The sequence below is a fragment of the Nicotiana sylvestris genome, chromosome 12, assembly GCF_000393655.2.
Source record: "Nicotiana sylvestris chromosome 12, ASM39365v2, whole genome shotgun sequence".
In the NCBI taxonomy this organism is placed as follows: Eukaryota; Viridiplantae; Streptophyta; class Magnoliopsida; order Solanales; family Solanaceae; genus Nicotiana; species Nicotiana sylvestris.
The window spans coordinates 156,301,888-156,319,715 of NC_091068.1; the positions used below are offsets into that span (position 1 = coordinate 156,301,888).

Below are 17,828 nucleotides of genomic sequence, written 5' to 3' on the forward strand. Positions count from 1 at the left end.
TGGACTGAAATCTGAAGAGGTGCAACTCTTCAGAATGACTGTTTATGCAAAATGGCCACAACATAAATGTCATAACATAAATGACTATTTACTCAACAATAAAGAGGGAAAATTGAAGAGGGTAGTTTAATTTTCAGTTACACAACTGAAAAACCGGATTGGATTTAATATTAATATTTATTTTAATATTAATTTTTATTTATGATTATGAGGCCGAGGGCCTGAGTTGTACGCCACAAGGTGGCTTGATAAGAGGCCGAGAGCCTATTGATTATGCCACGAGGTAGCTTGATATTGTGCTTGGGCCGTAAGGGGCCCCTCCCGGAGTCTGTACACTCCCAGTGAGCGCGGGTACCCAGTATGAGATGTGATATAGCCCGAGGGGCTGATGTTGTTCCATGTTATTGCCCGAGGGGCGGTTCTTGATTTATGTTATGCCCGAGGGGCTGATTACGAGTGATTATGAGGTAGCCCAAGGGGTTGGTTCTGTTGATATTATGCCCGAGGGGCGGTTTATGGTACATGTTTTGCCCGATGAGGTGTTTACGTTTCTATCATGTTTATTCACTGTTGTATCACTCGTTTGAAAACTATTGAAAATCGTTTTAAAAAGGGTTTTTACCGAAACTGAGCATGATTTAGGAAGTAAATGATTTCTGTACTGTGTTGGAAATATCCTGCTTTTGTTGTAGCGTTTTGACGTGGTTTACATGTTTTCTTACTGCTTAGCTTTCATTTACCTTTATTACTTACTGAGTTGGAGTACTCACATTACTCCCTGCACCTTGTGTGCAGATTCAGGTATATTTTTCTATACCTGGTAGCGGGTGTCGATTGCTTAGAAGAAGAGCCATCAGAGTTTAGCAAGGTAGCTGCCCGACGTTCGCAGCACAACTTTTCTCCCTCTTGCTTTCATTAGACTGATTAGTACATTTTCAGACTTTTCCGCTATATTCAGACCTTAGTAGATGCTCGTGACTTGTGACACCCCGATGTCGGGCTTGTATATTATTTCTGCACTGCTCATTTAGACTTATATTGTGAAATATTTGTTTAAATTAAAGGCTTAAACATGATTCTTATTGATAAATGGTTAATTTGGGAGTTGTGTCGGCTGACCTAGTTTCACGATAGACGTCATCACGACCGAGTCGGTTTTAGGGTCGTGACATCTATACCCTTTGACCACAAGTCTTATCTTAAATTTGTCAATAGTGCCATCATCTTTTATTTTTCTCTTAAAGATCCATTTAGAACCCAACAGTTTATTTCCAGGAGGAAGATCAACCAATTCACATGTATGGTTGTTCAGTATGGATTCTATTTCACTATTGACTGCCGCTTTCTAAAATAATAATTCCGAAGAAGACATAGCTTCTTTAAATGTTTGAGGCTCATTTTCTAATAAGAAAGTCACAAAATCTGGTCCAAATGAAGTAGACATTCTTTGATGTTTACTACGTCTTGGATCCTTCTGATTAAGTGTACTTTCTTTTGTTTCTCCCCGAGGTCGTTTAGATCCTTCACCAATCGACTCACATTCCTTTTTATGCGGATATATATTTTCAAAGAACTCAACATTATCTGATTCTATAACCGTATTATTATGAATGTTAGGATTTTTTGATTTATGAACCAGAAATCGATATGCTTTACTATTAGTCGCATATCCTATGAAAACACAATCAATAGTTTTCGGTCCTATTTTTACGTTTTTGGGTTTAGGAACTTGCACTTTTGCCAAATAGCCCCACACTTTAAAATAATTCAAGTTGGACTTCCTTTCTTTCCATTTTTCATATGGAATGGATTGTGTTTTGCTATGGGGCACTCGATATAATATTCGATTAGCCGTAAGAACGGCTTCCCCCCACAAGTTCTGTGGCAAACCAGAACTTATCAACAATGAGTTCATCATCTCCTTCAATGTACGATTCTTTCTTTCCGCAATTTCATTGGATTGGGGCGTGTAAGGGGCCGTTGTTTGATGAATAATCCTATAATCTAAACATATTTGTTCAAAAGGAGATTCATATTCACCACCCCTATCACTTCTTATCATTTTGATTTTCTTATCGGGTACAAATACACATTTAAAACCATTCTTAATAAGAAGTCCAACAGAGACTAAATTCTTCCTAATCTTGGGAACATGAAGGACGTTGTTCAAAGTCACCACTTTGTCAGAAGTCATTTTCAGAAATATCTTCCAACATCCTTCAATCTTGGCCTTTACAACATTTCCCATAGAAAGTATCTCATCGGGTTCAACAAGAGCATACGTAGCAAAAGCTTCTCTAACAGCACAAACATGGCAAGTGGCTCCAGAATCAATCCAGCACTCTTTAGGATTTCCCACCAAGTTGCATTCGGAAAGCATGACACACAAGTCATCAACATCATCATGCTTTTCAATCATGTTTGCTTGACCCTTCTTCTTGCCTTTCTTCGGAGCACGACACTTCGTAGATTTGTGTCTGACTTTTTCACCGTTGTAGCAATTTCCACTGAACCGCTTCTTGCTTGGGTTGTATTTCGGTCCAGAAGCCTTCTTCCTCTTTTTGTTCTCTCCAACAATATTTGCTCTTATTATTGTTCAGTTTCCACGGCCTCTCTTGTCAGCAGCTTTATTGTCCTCTTCGATTCTCAACCGAACAATGAGATCTTCAAGGGATATTTCCTTGCGTTTGTGTTTCAAATAATTTTTGAAGTTCTTCCACAACGGAGACAACTTCTCAATCATTGCTGCTATTTGGAATGCTTCATTGATGACAAAACCTTCAATAAAAATTCTGTTAGTAAACATAATAAAATTAATACTACCAACACTAGTATTAATTCTACTTATACCTTCAGCAGGGAGATCGTGAATAATCACTTGCAATTCCTGGACTTGGGTAAATACAGACTTGCTATCTACCATTTTGTAGTCCAAAAACTTTGCAACAACGAACTTCTTCAACTCGACATCTTCAGTTTTGTATTCCTTTTCAAGCGCAATTCACAGTTCTTTTGACGTTTTCACGCCACTGTGGACGTTATACAAAAAAATCCTCCAACCTGCTTAGAATATAATTCTTGCACAAAAAATCTGAATGCTTCCATGCCTCAATCACGAGAAAGCGTTCAGTTTCTGGAGTTTCATCGGACAGCACAAGAACATCTTCCTTGATGAACTTCTGGAGACTTAGAGTAGTCAAGTAGAAGAACGTCTTTTGCTGCCAGCGCTTGAAATCAATCCTGAAATTTTTTTCGGGTTCTTCGCAGGTGCCAATGCTACCGGTGTTGTTTGGCTCGTTGAGGCATTGACAGTTGCCATCGGAACAACTTGGTTTCCGATGTCATTCATCATTTCTATAAAAGAATCACACAAACGTTAAAATCACATAGATTTTAATATCCAATAGAGTACAAAACCATAAATGTTTTACTCTCCAGAAACAGTGAGTATAACACAAATACAGAAAATATTTTAAATTCCTTAAGCTTGTTAGTAATCTGTATTTGTAAAATAATTCTAGAGAAAATAAAATAACATAAACAGAAATGTAAACGAAATAACAAAAATCAATTCGAGCCCACTGAATTCACAGTGTTTCCTTAAGAAATTTAATCCCCTCCTAGTACCCAAGTTTATGGATTATTTCCTCCCAGGATAGATTGAATTACACACTAGTATAGTGGTACTTCAAACCCCAGCGAACACAAACTTCAGTAGCAAATCACACTTACTGTTGCTTTGTTTGATGTTAAAAGTATGCAGAAGGAGGAGAACTCAGAAAATTCGTATGAAAATTCTGAGCAGAATAGTCTTGTATTTATAGCCAAAGTTGGGCTGAAATCTGCAGAGGTGCAACTCTTCAGAATGGTTGTTTATGCAAAATGGGCACAACATAAATGCCATAACATAAATGGCTATTTACTCAACAATAAAGAGGGAAAATTGAAGAGGGTAGTTTAATTTTCAGTTACACAATTACTATTAACAAATAAATTTGGTCCAAAAAATTAATTAATCAATCATTTGACCGAAGCCGAAGCTGAAGCCGAAGCCAAGCCGAGCGAGCGACGACGACGACAGCGCGAGGCTTGCCTTCTTTTCAACTCTTTAAGAGCTAGAAGAAGAGCAATTGCTTATATACCCATAAAAAACCTCTTCCTCTTCCAATATTATTGTCCCTTTGCCAAGGGGAGAAACTTAAAATTTCACTTAAAAATTTCATTTCCCTCCATTTCCCATTCACCCTATTTTAAGCATATCATATACTTTAAATCCCAACAAATATTACATATAGATAAGTAAGAATTTTTTTTTTATTTTGTGTCTCATACAACTGACACTAGTAATATGAGGCTTCTTTTTGTCTTACAATTTTGTGAACGCTAGTTTTGTGGACCAAAAATATAAGATTGGGGTCTACAAATTTGTGAGACAACAAGGAGCCTCACATAACTAATGTCAGTTGTTTAAGGTACACAATAATACTATTGTGTAATGGTTGATTCTTGATGCAATAATTGATAATTTGGTAAAATTTTGAAGAGTGCAGAATGATTAAAGTACAGCACTTTAATTAATGCGCTTAGAACCAAAAATGCTATTTTCCCTTTTAAAAGAAGAATATTCCTAGCGGAAGCCATTAGGCATTATTATTAGCCATACAAGAAAGTAGGTATACTTTTCTTCCCGGAGTTACAAGCAAATTCTGTAAAGAAATATTGCTGAACAAGTTTAATTTGTTCATGCGTTGAATTTAAATTAATAATTTATATATATAAGTAGCTTCTTAAGATAAATACAAATTTTAAATTAAAATTATTTTGTTCGGTCGAATCAGTATATCGCATGCTATCTCCGTCCCTAACTGCCGTGCGCTGGTTCCACTTTCCAAGCAGGCGACAACTTGGCCATTAAGATTGAAGAGTATCAACAAAGAAATACTAAAGCAACAAATTAAATAGCTGATGAGATGTTTAGTTATACTAATAATTTAGTTATTAACAACTCTATTTTGTTGTCTTTCAATGTCAGACTAATCATGATTATACGCATGGCATAAAGCAAGTGGACCATATATATATATATACTCAAAATGAACATTAAAAGCAATAGTGGCGGTCACATTTTGAGAGCACTTTTGCAAAAGTAGAAATTTAGAACCCGTTTGGATATAAATTTTTTTTCCGACATAAAATTTTTATTTTTTATTTGAATATTTATTTTGGAAATTTTTGAAAATTTGAAAAATTTCAAAAATCTGTTTTTCAAAATTTTCACTCACAAAACTTCAAAAACAACCCAAAATTATATTTATGTACAAATATAACTCTAAATTTCAAATACCATTTTCATTTAAAAAAAATATCACCCTTTTTTGAAATTTTACAATTATTATGTCCAAACGCCCACTAAGAATCACCTTTGGGAGTTCGATTTTTGACTTTTAAAACAATTGACAATATAAGTTACATTCAGAATTTAGGTGCTCAGACTTATCCTTACTACATGTTTTCATATTTGATGACCTTTAAGCAAATACAAATTTTGATATTTGAAATGCATATATTATGTCATGGGCGGCTTTCCAGCCGTGCCCCATGACCCCTTGGGCGCGCCCCGTGGCGTCCTAGCAAGCCTTCCAATGCCTAGCGCCACGGACGGCCCCGTGGTCTTGGTCGCGCCAAGTGACAAGCGCGCATGTGCCTCTGTCGCCCCACCGATATCCCTCGCCAGCGCCCAACCGCAGGCAGATGCCAACAGCGCCGCGCGCGCAGACAATGCCGCGCGCGCAGATCCTGATGCCAAAGACTATGCTGCCGACAACGGCCATGTTTTCTGCCTTATAGCAAACTAAGTCTTTTTCATTGTAAATATAGAGTAGTTTTATTCCATGTAATTTCATTATGTTTCTCTAGCTTAATCAAGTCTAGTCTTGTAGCTTTGGATTATTTTTTTTAAGCATTATTAAGGGGGACCAAACAATCAAAACTTTCTAGCAAGCAAACAATTCTCTGTACTGGTGTCTCTCCCCCTCGACACCGCATTTCCTTTCTGTAATAGCTTTCATTAATGCAATCAAGCTTTCTTTCATTCTCAATTCTCATTCCTGTTCTCTCAATTTCTCTTGACATTGGTTTTCCCGTACGGCACTGACAATCTAGTCTAGCGTACGGAGGGGACCTCAGTTGGCGGACAGCAACTGCACTGACATCAGTTGCTTAGCCTTACGTCGCCCTTCCAAGGAATCTCAGGAAGGCGCCGCGTAACAGTTGGTATCAGAGCCTAGGCTCGACATCGGACGAGGGAACGCATTGCCATTACCACCATTTCTGACCATGGTGAATCATGGGGACCGCATTGCGGCCCTTGAACAGACGGTTGACGGATTACTGCCCATCATGGATACGATGCCTGAACTAAGAACCAGCCTAGGGCAAAGGTTGGATGACCTGGACCGCAGGGTGCTCCAGGCCGAAGTTGACATAGAAAACATCAGTCGTGACTCCGAGGGAGATCGACAAACGGCAGCCACAGAGGCAGCCGAAATTTTTGGCAAATTCGAGGGACTCCAACAGGAGCGTGCCGAGGATTTAGCTTACAGGGCACAAGAGGCAGATAGGGTGACTGCCATACAACAAACTATTGACGACTTGACAGACAAGCTCAATGTTGTCAATGCTGCTTTACAGGGCCTACTGCGAGGCGGTGGAAACCAGGTCGGGGGCGCTGCAAACCCCACCTCCGCGACACAAAAACTGAAAATTCCTGAGCCAAAGCCATACAGTGGAGCTAGGAATGCCAAGGAAGTGGAGAACTTCATTTTTGATGTCGAACAATATTTTGATGCTGTTGGGGGCCTAGAAGAAGCCAAGAAGGTAGCAACTGCTGCCATGTATCTTCAGGGTGATGCTAAACTCTGGTGGCGGGTGAAATACGAAGCCATCAAGGCCGGTGAAGATGCTCTCGAAACATGGGCAGAACTGAAGGCAGCCATCCGCCTACAATTCTTCCCCGAAAATGTTGAATACAATTCAAGGAGAAAGCTACGGGAGCTCCGTCAGACCAAATCTGTGCGGGACTGCCATCCCGGTAAAGAACGCACCATGGCGTTACTTCGCCGTGCATATTATTGGCCTCAAATGGCCGATGACGTTACTCAGTATGTGAAGACTTGTCTAGTATGCCAGAAGGACAAGTCAGACCGCTTAACACAGGCGGGACTCTTGGAACCACTAGCTGTCCCAAAGAGACCTTGGGAAAGTGTTTCCCTGGATTTCATCACCGGATTGCCCAAGGTCGGAGATCTAACAACTATCTTGGTTGTGGTAGATCGGTTTTCCAAATATGCTACCTTTATTGCTGCCCCACAATATATATCAGCAGAAGATACAGCTCGACTCTTCTTCTCTCATGTCGTCAAATATTGGGGCCTACCCAAAGATATTGTTAGTGATCGTGACTCACGCTTCACTAGCAACTTTTGGACCCAACTCTTTAAGTGTCTTGGGTCGAAGCTGAATCACAGCTCAAGTTTTCATCCGCAATCTGATGGCCAGACGGAGCGGTTCAATGGTATGTTGGAGGAATATTTGCGTCATTTTGTAACCGGATCGCAGAAGAATTGGGTGAAGCTTCTGGATGCTGCTCAACTGTGTTTCAATTCACAAAAGAGCTCTAGTACAAACAAAAGCGCTTTTGAAATTGTTACCGGACAGCAACCGCTACTCCCACACACCGTCAATGCACCAAATATGTCTAAATCTCCTCGAGCTGCTAGCTTCTCTAAAGAGTGGAAGCAAAATTTGGAGATAGTGCGGAGCTATCTTGTCAAGGCTCAAAAGCGGATGAAGAGGCATGCTGATCAGAATCGTCGCTTTGTTGAATACCAAGTAGGAGACAAAGTGATGGTCAAAATTCCAAAACGTTACTTATTTGCAGGGGTCCATGACCCTCGCTTATTGCAAAAATATATTGGACCCTTGTCCATTGAAAGGCGTATTGGGAAAGTTGCATACCGGGTGGATACCCCAGCTTGGTGGAAAATTCATCCTGTTTTTCATGTCAGCCTCCTGAAACCTTTTCGGGAAGATACAGAGGATCCTTCAAGGAGCCAGCTCACAATACCCAGTATTCGAGGGCCCAATTCAACCGGGAAAAGGCGTGTTGAAGCTATCCTTGATGATAGAGTGATTCATGCCTCAAGGAAAGATCACCAGGAGTTCTTGGTGAAATGGCAGGGCTGTGATACAGAGGAGAACACTTGGGAGAGGGGAACAAACCTCAAAGCCTACAAGAGCCTAATTGAAGATTATCTTGCAAGTAAGGCGCCGAGGACGTCGCCAACTCAGGTGGGGGAGAATGTCATGGGCGGCTTTCCAGCCGTGCCCCATGACCCCTTGGGCGCGCCCCGTGGCGTCCTAGCAAGCCTTCCAATGCCTAGCGCCACGGACGGCCCCGTGGTCTTGGTCGCGCCAAGTGACAAGCGCGCATGTGCCTCTGTCGCCCCACCGATATCCCTCGCCAGCGCCCAACCGCAGGCAGATGCCAACAGCGCCGCGCGCGCAGACAATGCCGCGCGCGCAGATCCTGATGCCAAAGACTATGCTGCCGACAACGGCCATGTTTTCTGCCTTATAGCAAACTAAGTCTTTTTCATTGTAAATATAGAGTAGTTTTATTCCATGTAATTTCATTATGTTTCTCTAGCTTAATCAAGTCTAGTCTTGTAGCTTTGGATTATTTTTTTTAAGCATTATTAAGGGGGACCAAACAATCAAAACTTTCTAGCAAGCAAACAATTCTCTGTACTGGTGTCTCTCCCCCTCGACACCGCATTTCCTTTCTGTAATAGCTTTCATTAATGCAATCAAGCTTTCTTTCATTCTCAATTCTCATTCCTGTTCTCTCAATTTCTCTTGACATTGGTTTTCCCGTACGGCACTGACAATCTAGTCTAGCGTACGGAGGGGACCTCAGTTGGCGGACAGCAACTGCACTGACATCAGTTGCTTAGCCTTACGTCGCCCTTCCAAGGAATCTCAGGAAGGCGCCGCGTAACAATTAGCGTTCCCTACAATATTCCATTTTATTTGACAGTTCCAAATAAATTGACACATTTTGTATTTGGAATTTTTTAAATTTTTAAATTTTCATTTTGTCTTTAGATGCATAACTTTATTTATATATATTCAATTCGAAGTTTTATTGCAATTTCTTCTTCCCCTAAATGATACGATAAAGGTGACTGAAGTTCCTACAACGTTTGCACGCAGCGAACTGTTTCAAACTTTGGTTATGAAATTTCACCAAATAATAGTAATTATTGTCACAACTATAATTTATTTCTCGTCTGATAAAATTTTATTTACTCAACATGCTGTCAAATTACACAAATACTGGAATAAAAAATGAAAAACACCATAGAAATAGAGATTCAAAAACAAAATAAAATCAACAACTCTGATCCATTCCCAGCAACAAATATAACTCAATAATGCAATACTACAACATTATACTCAACAATAGCATCACCACTACTATTACTCAAAAAATACGTCTTCGCGGTGGCGACGCCGCGAGCTAGCCGGAAAACACCAGAACCACCAACAATCGGCATTTCTCTATATTCATTTAACACCGTGTTACGGCCAAGTAGACTAAGTGTACTACCATTATATTTCCCATTAGTAAACACAAAATTAAGACTCATTAACAAACTGAATTCGTCAATAGAAGCTGCACCTACAATTCCTTGAGCTCGACCAATAGTTGTTGAATTGATTTGTGGTCCTATTGTCAATCGATCGTCTAAAACTGCTAACAGACCAAAAGATGTAGGAGAATGAGAAGTAGAATTTGCTTGAGCAATTGGTATTGCAGTTGGGTTTTTGCCACTAACTATATCGTGAAAGTAGAAATGAAGTTTGGTTATTTTTGGTTTTGCATGGGAAAGTTTTTGGAACCATTGTTCTACTGCTTTTGGTCCTTGAGCAATATTGGCATGAGCAAATGGAATTGATGATATGGTAATAGCAATGGAGCAAAGCAATAGACCAATTAGGTTTAGCTTTCCCATTTCTCTAATTTGTTGTGTCTTTTGATTTCTCCTAAATTTCTTGTGTTTATGATATAAATATATAGAAAGGTTGGATGAATTTAGAAAGAAGAGAATGGAGTTAGTTTCTTGTTTTCTTATTTCCATGTTGTTTAGGTGGGAGTGGTTGGACCGCCAATTTTGATTGTTCTCTTCTTCTTTCTATTTTGGTGTGGACGTGTGGTTGACTTTCCTCGAAAGAACTTCAACATACCGACCACCTAGCCCAATGTGTTTGATAAATGATTTTCAAAAAAAAAAAAATGATTTAATTTTTTAATTTGTGGTATTGGTTGAAAAGTTAAAAATATTTTATTAAAAAATATGTATTACTCTATATGTCTCGAAAGGGAGCCTTGGCGTAATTGGTAAAGTTACTGTCATGTGATCAGAATGTCACGTGTTCGAGCCGTGAAAACAGCTTCTTGCAAAAATACATGGCAAGGTTCGGAGGCGTATCTACGATTTTCAGCACTACTAAAAAAAGAGGAAAAAATGTAATTAAGTGAGAATTGATCCTTATTCCTCTCAGTAAATAACTCAACCTTTAACCAAGTACGTCATTCAACCTTCTTAGAGCATGAGTGTCACCAGTTGATATTATACCAAATGTAAAAACTATGTACATAAAATATCTAATTTTGCAGAGAGACCATGGGTTCACGTGCCCCATAATTTTGCCTGTAAATTCTCTCCTGGTAAGGCTGCGTAAGATAAACCCTTGTGGTCCGGGCCCTTTCCGGGACCTCGCGTATAGCAGGAGCTTAGTGCACCGGATTGTCCTTTTTTATCTCAATTTACATGGCACATCTTCCTTTTTACAATATACGGAAAGGAATGATATCTTTTTATATATAAAAATAATTTAATACTTTAAACTTCTTATTTAGTTATCTTTAATAAGCTTTAAGATAATTTATAATTAGAAAAATATTTACGACTTATTTTTAACCACATATTTAAAAGTCTTTCTTTCATTAACTTCGTATATAGTGAAAGTATGCCACAAACAATGATTACGTAGGGAGTATGATTTATAATGATAAACTTAGCAAATTGTATATACGGATTCCATGATATTATGAAGTACTATTTACTAAAGATTGATAATTATGTCTATGATTTGGAGCAGTGATATCAAGTTATGAGCTAACTAGTTATGAAGGAAAAATGTCTATTCCGCTCAAAAGTGAAGAAAATTATTTCTCCCGTTGGTGAAATATATTTTCTAACCACTAAAAATCAGAAAAATAATTTATTTTCCAGAACAACTTCATGAAACTGTTTTCTATCGTCCTGAACACGCATTATATATTAAATCAAAGTATCTGGTCAAAGTATTAGAATTGTAGAGTGCCGCGGTCACCTACTGATTGCAGATTCACTGACCCGTTGCTGCATATCAGGTTTGCACTTAATTAAGACCAGAAAAATAAATTAAGCAAACACAAGCCACGCGATTAATGTACAATATTATTAAAGATAAATATAAAGCTTATACTTAGTTAACACTAAAAAAACAAATTTAATTATCACGTATATATTACTCCACACCTTTTATATTTGCACCGCGTGGTCGAGGGCAGCTATTCTTCTCCATCTATATATGACCTTTGACTTCATAAATTCGCTACATACAGAGATAGAGGCGGAGCTATGATTTAAAATTTATGGGTTCCGAATCTAGAATTTTAAAGTTATTGAGTTTTAAATTAATAATTTATATATATTAAATAAATTTTTAAAACAAATATAAAATTGCACCTAAATTACTAAGTTCGACCGAACCCGTACCTCAGTCTCTAGCTCCGCCCTAATACAGAGAGACACTTGTACCTTGTGAACTTTACGTTAACTAGACCTCATTGATCAAGTTCTAACCAAGGCTATACATTTTCAAAACTAGCTTAATTATTAAGCAACACAAAGAAAAGTATTAGTAGATTAGTTGGTGCTATAATTGTTTTTTTAAAATCTTTAAGGGGTCGTTTGGTTAGAAACAAATTATCTGGGGATTAATTATTCCGGGACTAGTTATCTCACCCTCCTACAGGGATAAAAAAAAATATTATAATCTTGGTGTTTGACCAAAAAAGTATTAAACCTTTTAGTTAAACTAATTAATAGAGAGATAGAAGGTAAATCTTAGCCAAACATAATTAACCCTAGATCTAAATATATTGAGTACAACAATCGAAGAAGAACAAGATTGTGTAATATTTTTTAAGATGGTTATCATACATCAAATGTAAATGATGAGCTTACATCTATGACAGGCTTACACCATATTCGTAAGAACATAGAAGGAGAAGAGAGGAAGTTGTTGATGACTAAGGGAACTCTCTTTTCTTGATTCCATGAGTATAAATGTTGTAGCCAGATCTGGGGTCCGGTCTTTTTCGGTGATCTCCCTCCTCTATATATATATATTAACAATTTTTCCTTTAATCCAATGGTCTTTAACCGACGTACTTTCTCATGACTGTACCCTTCATTACTTGCCTAAATATTACACTTATTTTGCGACGTAAGCTTTCTGGTGGCTTGACCCCGACAATGGCGAGATGCTCTATGCTATCATGCCACGTGGGTACGACTACGGCTCGGTCGACCCCTTATCGTTCCTTTTAAGAACAACCATCTTATGGTCAGATTTTAAACCATACAGTTAGTCCTTACGTCCGTCGGGGTCGCCTCTTGGCGAGCTCGATGGGCAGATTCAGTTGATTCAAAAGTTAGGAGAAATTTGAATATTATGCATTGGATGAGGTCCTTAAAGCGAGGTGGCAACGTGACACTTCAGTGGTATCATTGGACCGTTACATCAGTTCAGAGCTGACTCGTTGCATCGATTTAGGGTTTCATGAATACCCATTACGCATCATTATGGCGCACATTTCCTAGGCAAATCATTTCCCGTGCCCTTTCAGTTTTTTATTTTTGATTGGCGGCTCTTAGGTTTCCCGCTCAGGACATTTATGTTCCTATAAATAGGGAGAAACCCTGATTTGACTGTTGTGTTTTTTAATTTTCCTGAGAAAGAAACTTTGCGAATTTCCTCTTTCTCTTGTCCTTCATACTTTTGCTTTCGATAGAATTTGAGGTGACCCTTATTTCTTTTCCTTCACCGTTCTTGTTCACTTCGATCGAGAGACAAATGGCTGGTACTTCTCAGATTAATAGATTTTTTGACGCTCCGGTGCCAGAAAGTGACGTGCCCCTTCTTAAAGAGGGATTGGAGGTGGTGGAAGACGAGGGGTTTCCGACAGTGGACGAGATAGTTCCCTGCCCGGGGAAAATGAGGACAGATTTTAACAGCCCTTCCGGAGATGAACCGAATCCTGTTTCTTCTACAATGGATGAAGCGGCAATTACGGTGCTCAAGGCCAAGTGGGGAATCCCTACTCATATTGAAATGGTACCGGCAGCGGGGGAGGACATTGTTCTTCTGCACCGTCCGGGGTACTGCACATTTTACGCGTACCCCTTTGTTATCGGGTACACACTTCTTCTCCCATCTCTGTTGGTAGACTTTTGCCGCTTCTACGAAGTGTGCCTGACCCAACTCTCTCCGTATGTGTACAAACTTTTCCTCATACTTATTAAGTACGCGGAGCTTGCCGGACGAGGAATTTCCTTGAGGCACATGCTTCACATCTTTGCCCCCTCACTTTCTTCGGGGTTCAATGATCCATATGCGCCATCGAGGAACCAAGAGCTTAGTGGTGAAGATGGACGATAAGGCTAATCGCCGCTTCTGGAAAAGCTATTTCTATGTGCGGACAGAGCACCTTGTGGCGGACTCGGCAGGGTTCCGAGAGACATGGAACTTCGCTCGTGAGCTTTCCTTTATTTATTTTGTTATTCCTCTTAAGGCGGTCGTCGCTCGTTCTCTATCAGGTGATATTGCTAAGGATTTTATTTTTTCTTTTGCAGCCGAGAGACTACCTCCCCCGCTAATTGACGATATCCGCGAATAGGTAGGCGCAATTCTCCCCCATACATTGGGGATTCGTGAATGGGCGTCCTTCCATGAGAAGTATGGGCGCAAGCCTCTCACTGGTAAGTCGGCCCGCCGCAGTTTTTCTTTATTCTTCACCTTATGACTTAACCTTGTCGTTATATGATCGTCTTTCTTTGTTGACAGGGAGAGTGCGAAGGGAGAGGGCCCCTCCGCTCGCGTTTCATTAACCGGCGCCTTTTACTCATCCTGCACCGAGGGCTGCTGCCCGTCCTGTACTAAGAACTACTATTCAGTCTGCACTTGTGGTCGAAGCTGTGCATTTGGAGATTACTTAGCTGGAGGTTCCGGCCCCTACACCCTATTCAGTAGGGGAATCTTCCCGTGTAAATAGTGAGGAGGCCCTACCAAAGAGACATAGGGTGGTGTTGGAAGAGGTTTTGCCGGCCGACACTTCTTCGAGGGGCGCCCTTACCCCGGCGGTGATAGAAATCGGAGATGATGCCAGCTCTGTTGTGGAGATGACACCTATTGTGAGCGGTCAACAGGCTGATGTGGTAGAGAGACAGAGTCCCGAGATTGTCGTTGCTGTCTTGGGCGGCCCTTCGACATTCCGACCGAACCGCACATCTTCTTTGGACAAAGAGAGGGGAAAAGGCGTCATGGTTGATGATTATGAGTCTGAATCCGACCTTGATCCTGACGATGTTAGGATGTTCGAGGAGGGCTTTACCCGAACTGTGGTAAGAGCGGGAGGTCCTTCCCGAATACTCGAAATTTCATCGGATCTCAACATTCTGCGAGACACTGTGGATTTTGTGACGCAGTTTGACCTTCTATGCTCTGCCACAGAAAGTGGGGCTCTTTAGGATGTCAACAATGCCGAATTGTCACGAGGTGTGGCCGCGTTAGGCCTAAGGGTAAGTTCCTTTCTTTTTTTTTTTTTTGAACTTGGACTTTATCAACTCTCTTCTTCTCTTTATTTTTAGTCTTACATGCTGGAGATCGAGAGTGCTCGTAGGGCCGAGACTCAGGCCAAGATTTTTTTGAAAATGCTAGAAAAGTATCGGCGGCATCGCAACAAATGCCGTGAGATACATGAGCGGCTCAGGGCGGGTACCGACATCCAATCCCTCGGTGAGGAGTTGGAGAAAAGGGACTAGGAGTTGATGCAGTCCATCCGCAAATGCAGTGAGCTCGAGGAGCTGCTCCGTGCCAAAGACGAAGAGCTTGAGCTGGGAAAGGGGGTCGTTTCGGAATTTGAGCATCTTCAGGCGAAGGTGTTGTCGTTTCAAGCCAAACTTGAGCAGAATGCCTCCAGAGTCGAAGCTTTGAGTGCAGAATGGATGGGGAAGTTGGCCGAGCTGGAGAGGAAAGTGGCATAGAAGGAAAGTGCCGAGAATGCTCGAGCGTCGGTTTTGGCAAGGGCAGTAGCATTGGAGGACACTATTTGTGTCCTCAAATCTGAGCAGGAGTCTGAGAGGGCGACGACCACACTAAGGGAGGCGAGGCTCGAAGAGCGCATCAGCAAAATTGACCGGGAAGCTTCAAACTTGGGAGACCGGGTTGCGACCCTTGAGGCTGAAAAGGCGCAATTATTGGCTCAAGTTGAATCTGCTTCTGTCGCTGCTCCTCGCCACTTGCATGAGCTGTGGGTCCATGCCGAGGCCCAACGAGACATATACAAGGGTTTATGGTAGGCGGGCAGTGTTTCTGAGGCTGCCTTTGAAGAAGCTCGGGCTAAGGCGCGTGAGGCTCGTGTCAATTGCGGCTACGACCCTGTGACACCGGAAGCCCGCGAGGATGTTGATGTTGAGGATGGGTTGCCTGAAGACAATGATTGGGAGAACGACGGTGATGACGCCGAGTGAAAAGTTGCTGCAGCTTTTATAGTCTTTTTTTTGTTCGTTTTCGTTTCTTTTTTTTGTTCATTTTCGTCTTTTTAGGGCCTGTTCCGGCCTTTTGTAAGGTACGGCTGTTGTGTGCGTATATATAAAGAAAACAGTTGATTCGCCTTTGTGTATCTTTTGATTTTCTTTTTCTTCCCCTTGCTTGTTACATATCTTTTTGTTTTGATGTAGACCTTCGGATTTTTTTATGAGTCCCTAATTTTTTGATTTGGGAATCCGACCCTACCCGAGTCGAGTAGGATCTTGTCACGTTAGTCCGAATAAAGTCATTTCGGATCTGCATGTCCGGGCGAGGTCGACTTCTGACTTGTCGCTTCAGGCGGAATCGCCCTTGATTCAAACGAGGTTGAATTCAGATTTACCATTTTATATGGTCAGTTTCGATTTGAATATTCGAGCGGGATTGAGTTTAGACTTGCCAGCTTAGAAAAAAAAAATTCATATATATTCGAGCGGGGTCGAACTTTGGAATTGCCGCCTGGAGCGAAGTCAATTTCTGACTTTTATTTGAATGAATCCGAATTTGGTCGCCGTCTGGAACGAGTCAATTTATGACTTATGTTTGAACGAGTTCGAACTTTTTATTTTATTCGACGTTGACCGACGACCGTAAAGGTGTTGTTCCGAGCGAGGTCGAATTGTAACCTACTTGTTTGGACGATGGACAGTGGCCATAAAGGTATTAATTCGAGCAATGGTCAAATTGTAACCTACTGTAATTCGATCGAAATTGAATTCTCTTTTGGTGATGGCCTTTGTCTGTAGGAGTGTTATTTCGAGCAAGATCGAAATAGTAACCCATTGTAATTCGAGCGAAGTCGAATTCTTCTCTTTTGGAGATGTCCTTTGGCCATAGGGGTGTTATTTCGAGCATGATCGAAATAGTAACCCATTATAATTCGAGCGAAGTCGAATTCTTCTCTTTTGGCGATGACCTTTGGCCCTAGGGGTGTTATTTCGAGCAAGATCGAAATAGTAACCCGTTGTAATTCGAGCGAAGTCGAATTCTTCTCATTTGGCGATAGCCTTTGGCCGTAGGGGTGTTATTTCGAGTAAGATCGAAATAGTAACCCGTTGTAATTCGAGCAAAGTCGAATTCTTCTCTTTTGGTGATGGCCTTTGGCCGTAGGGATGTCATTTCGAGCAAGATCGAAATAGTAACCCGTTGTATCATTATTACTATGTGTTTTTTTTGGAGAGCATTGCATGTCGCCGTACTATTTATGCATGCGTCGGAGTAAGCCCCAGTGTGCTCAGCTTTATTTTTACTGGAGGATACTAGGCATTCCCTCGGATAGTCCCAGTTTGCTTAATTTTGTTTTCATTGGAGAATACTATACGTTTCCTGGGTGTTTTGGCGGCGTTGGTCCCTCGCTTGCATACTCATGCGAGTGCTTGCGTTCCTATTTCGAATCAATCAAAAGAGTGAAAAACTCAAATGAAATTTTTTGTTACCTCGTTTTAGCAAACCGGTGAAAGGAGGAGCAGCGTTGTAGGGTTACTTGCTCTGCCTAGTACTCAAATAGTGGTTTCTTATTTTGCAGCCACGTTTTCGCTTCGCCGTTCAGCTGCGTCTAGACTTCTCGTGAGTTAGGCTTACCTCGCCCGTAGGGACACCAAGGCCGAGTCCCAGTTCAATATGCGTAAACAATAAGGGAAATATGTCATGCTTTATTTATAAATTATCCGGCATACATGTTACGAAAATAATGCGAGATATGCCTGATCTCCCAAAGGGTCATGCAGTGGGTTATCGTCCCTTCCCAAAGGGCAAAAGTACAGGTTGGTATATAGGGTGAATACATCGCATGGGACCACGGTCACGCCAAGCACATAGTGATCGTAATCCTATTTCACCCACGT

General features: G+C 40.9%; 1 protein-coding gene across 1 annotated transcript; it reads right to left on the reverse strand.

Annotated features, from left to right (window-relative positions):
- Positions 1–9,446: 9,446 nt before the first annotated feature.
- LOC104221863 (dirigent protein 22-like) lies at positions 9,447–10,142 on the reverse strand. Its single transcript, XM_009773001.2, has one exon. The coding sequence runs from the start codon at positions 10,074–10,076 to the stop codon at positions 9,489–9,491; it is 588 nt and encodes a 195-aa protein (XP_009771303.1). The 5' UTR covers positions 10,077–10,142; the 3' UTR covers positions 9,447–9,488.
- Positions 10,143–17,828: the final 7,686 nt, after the last annotated feature.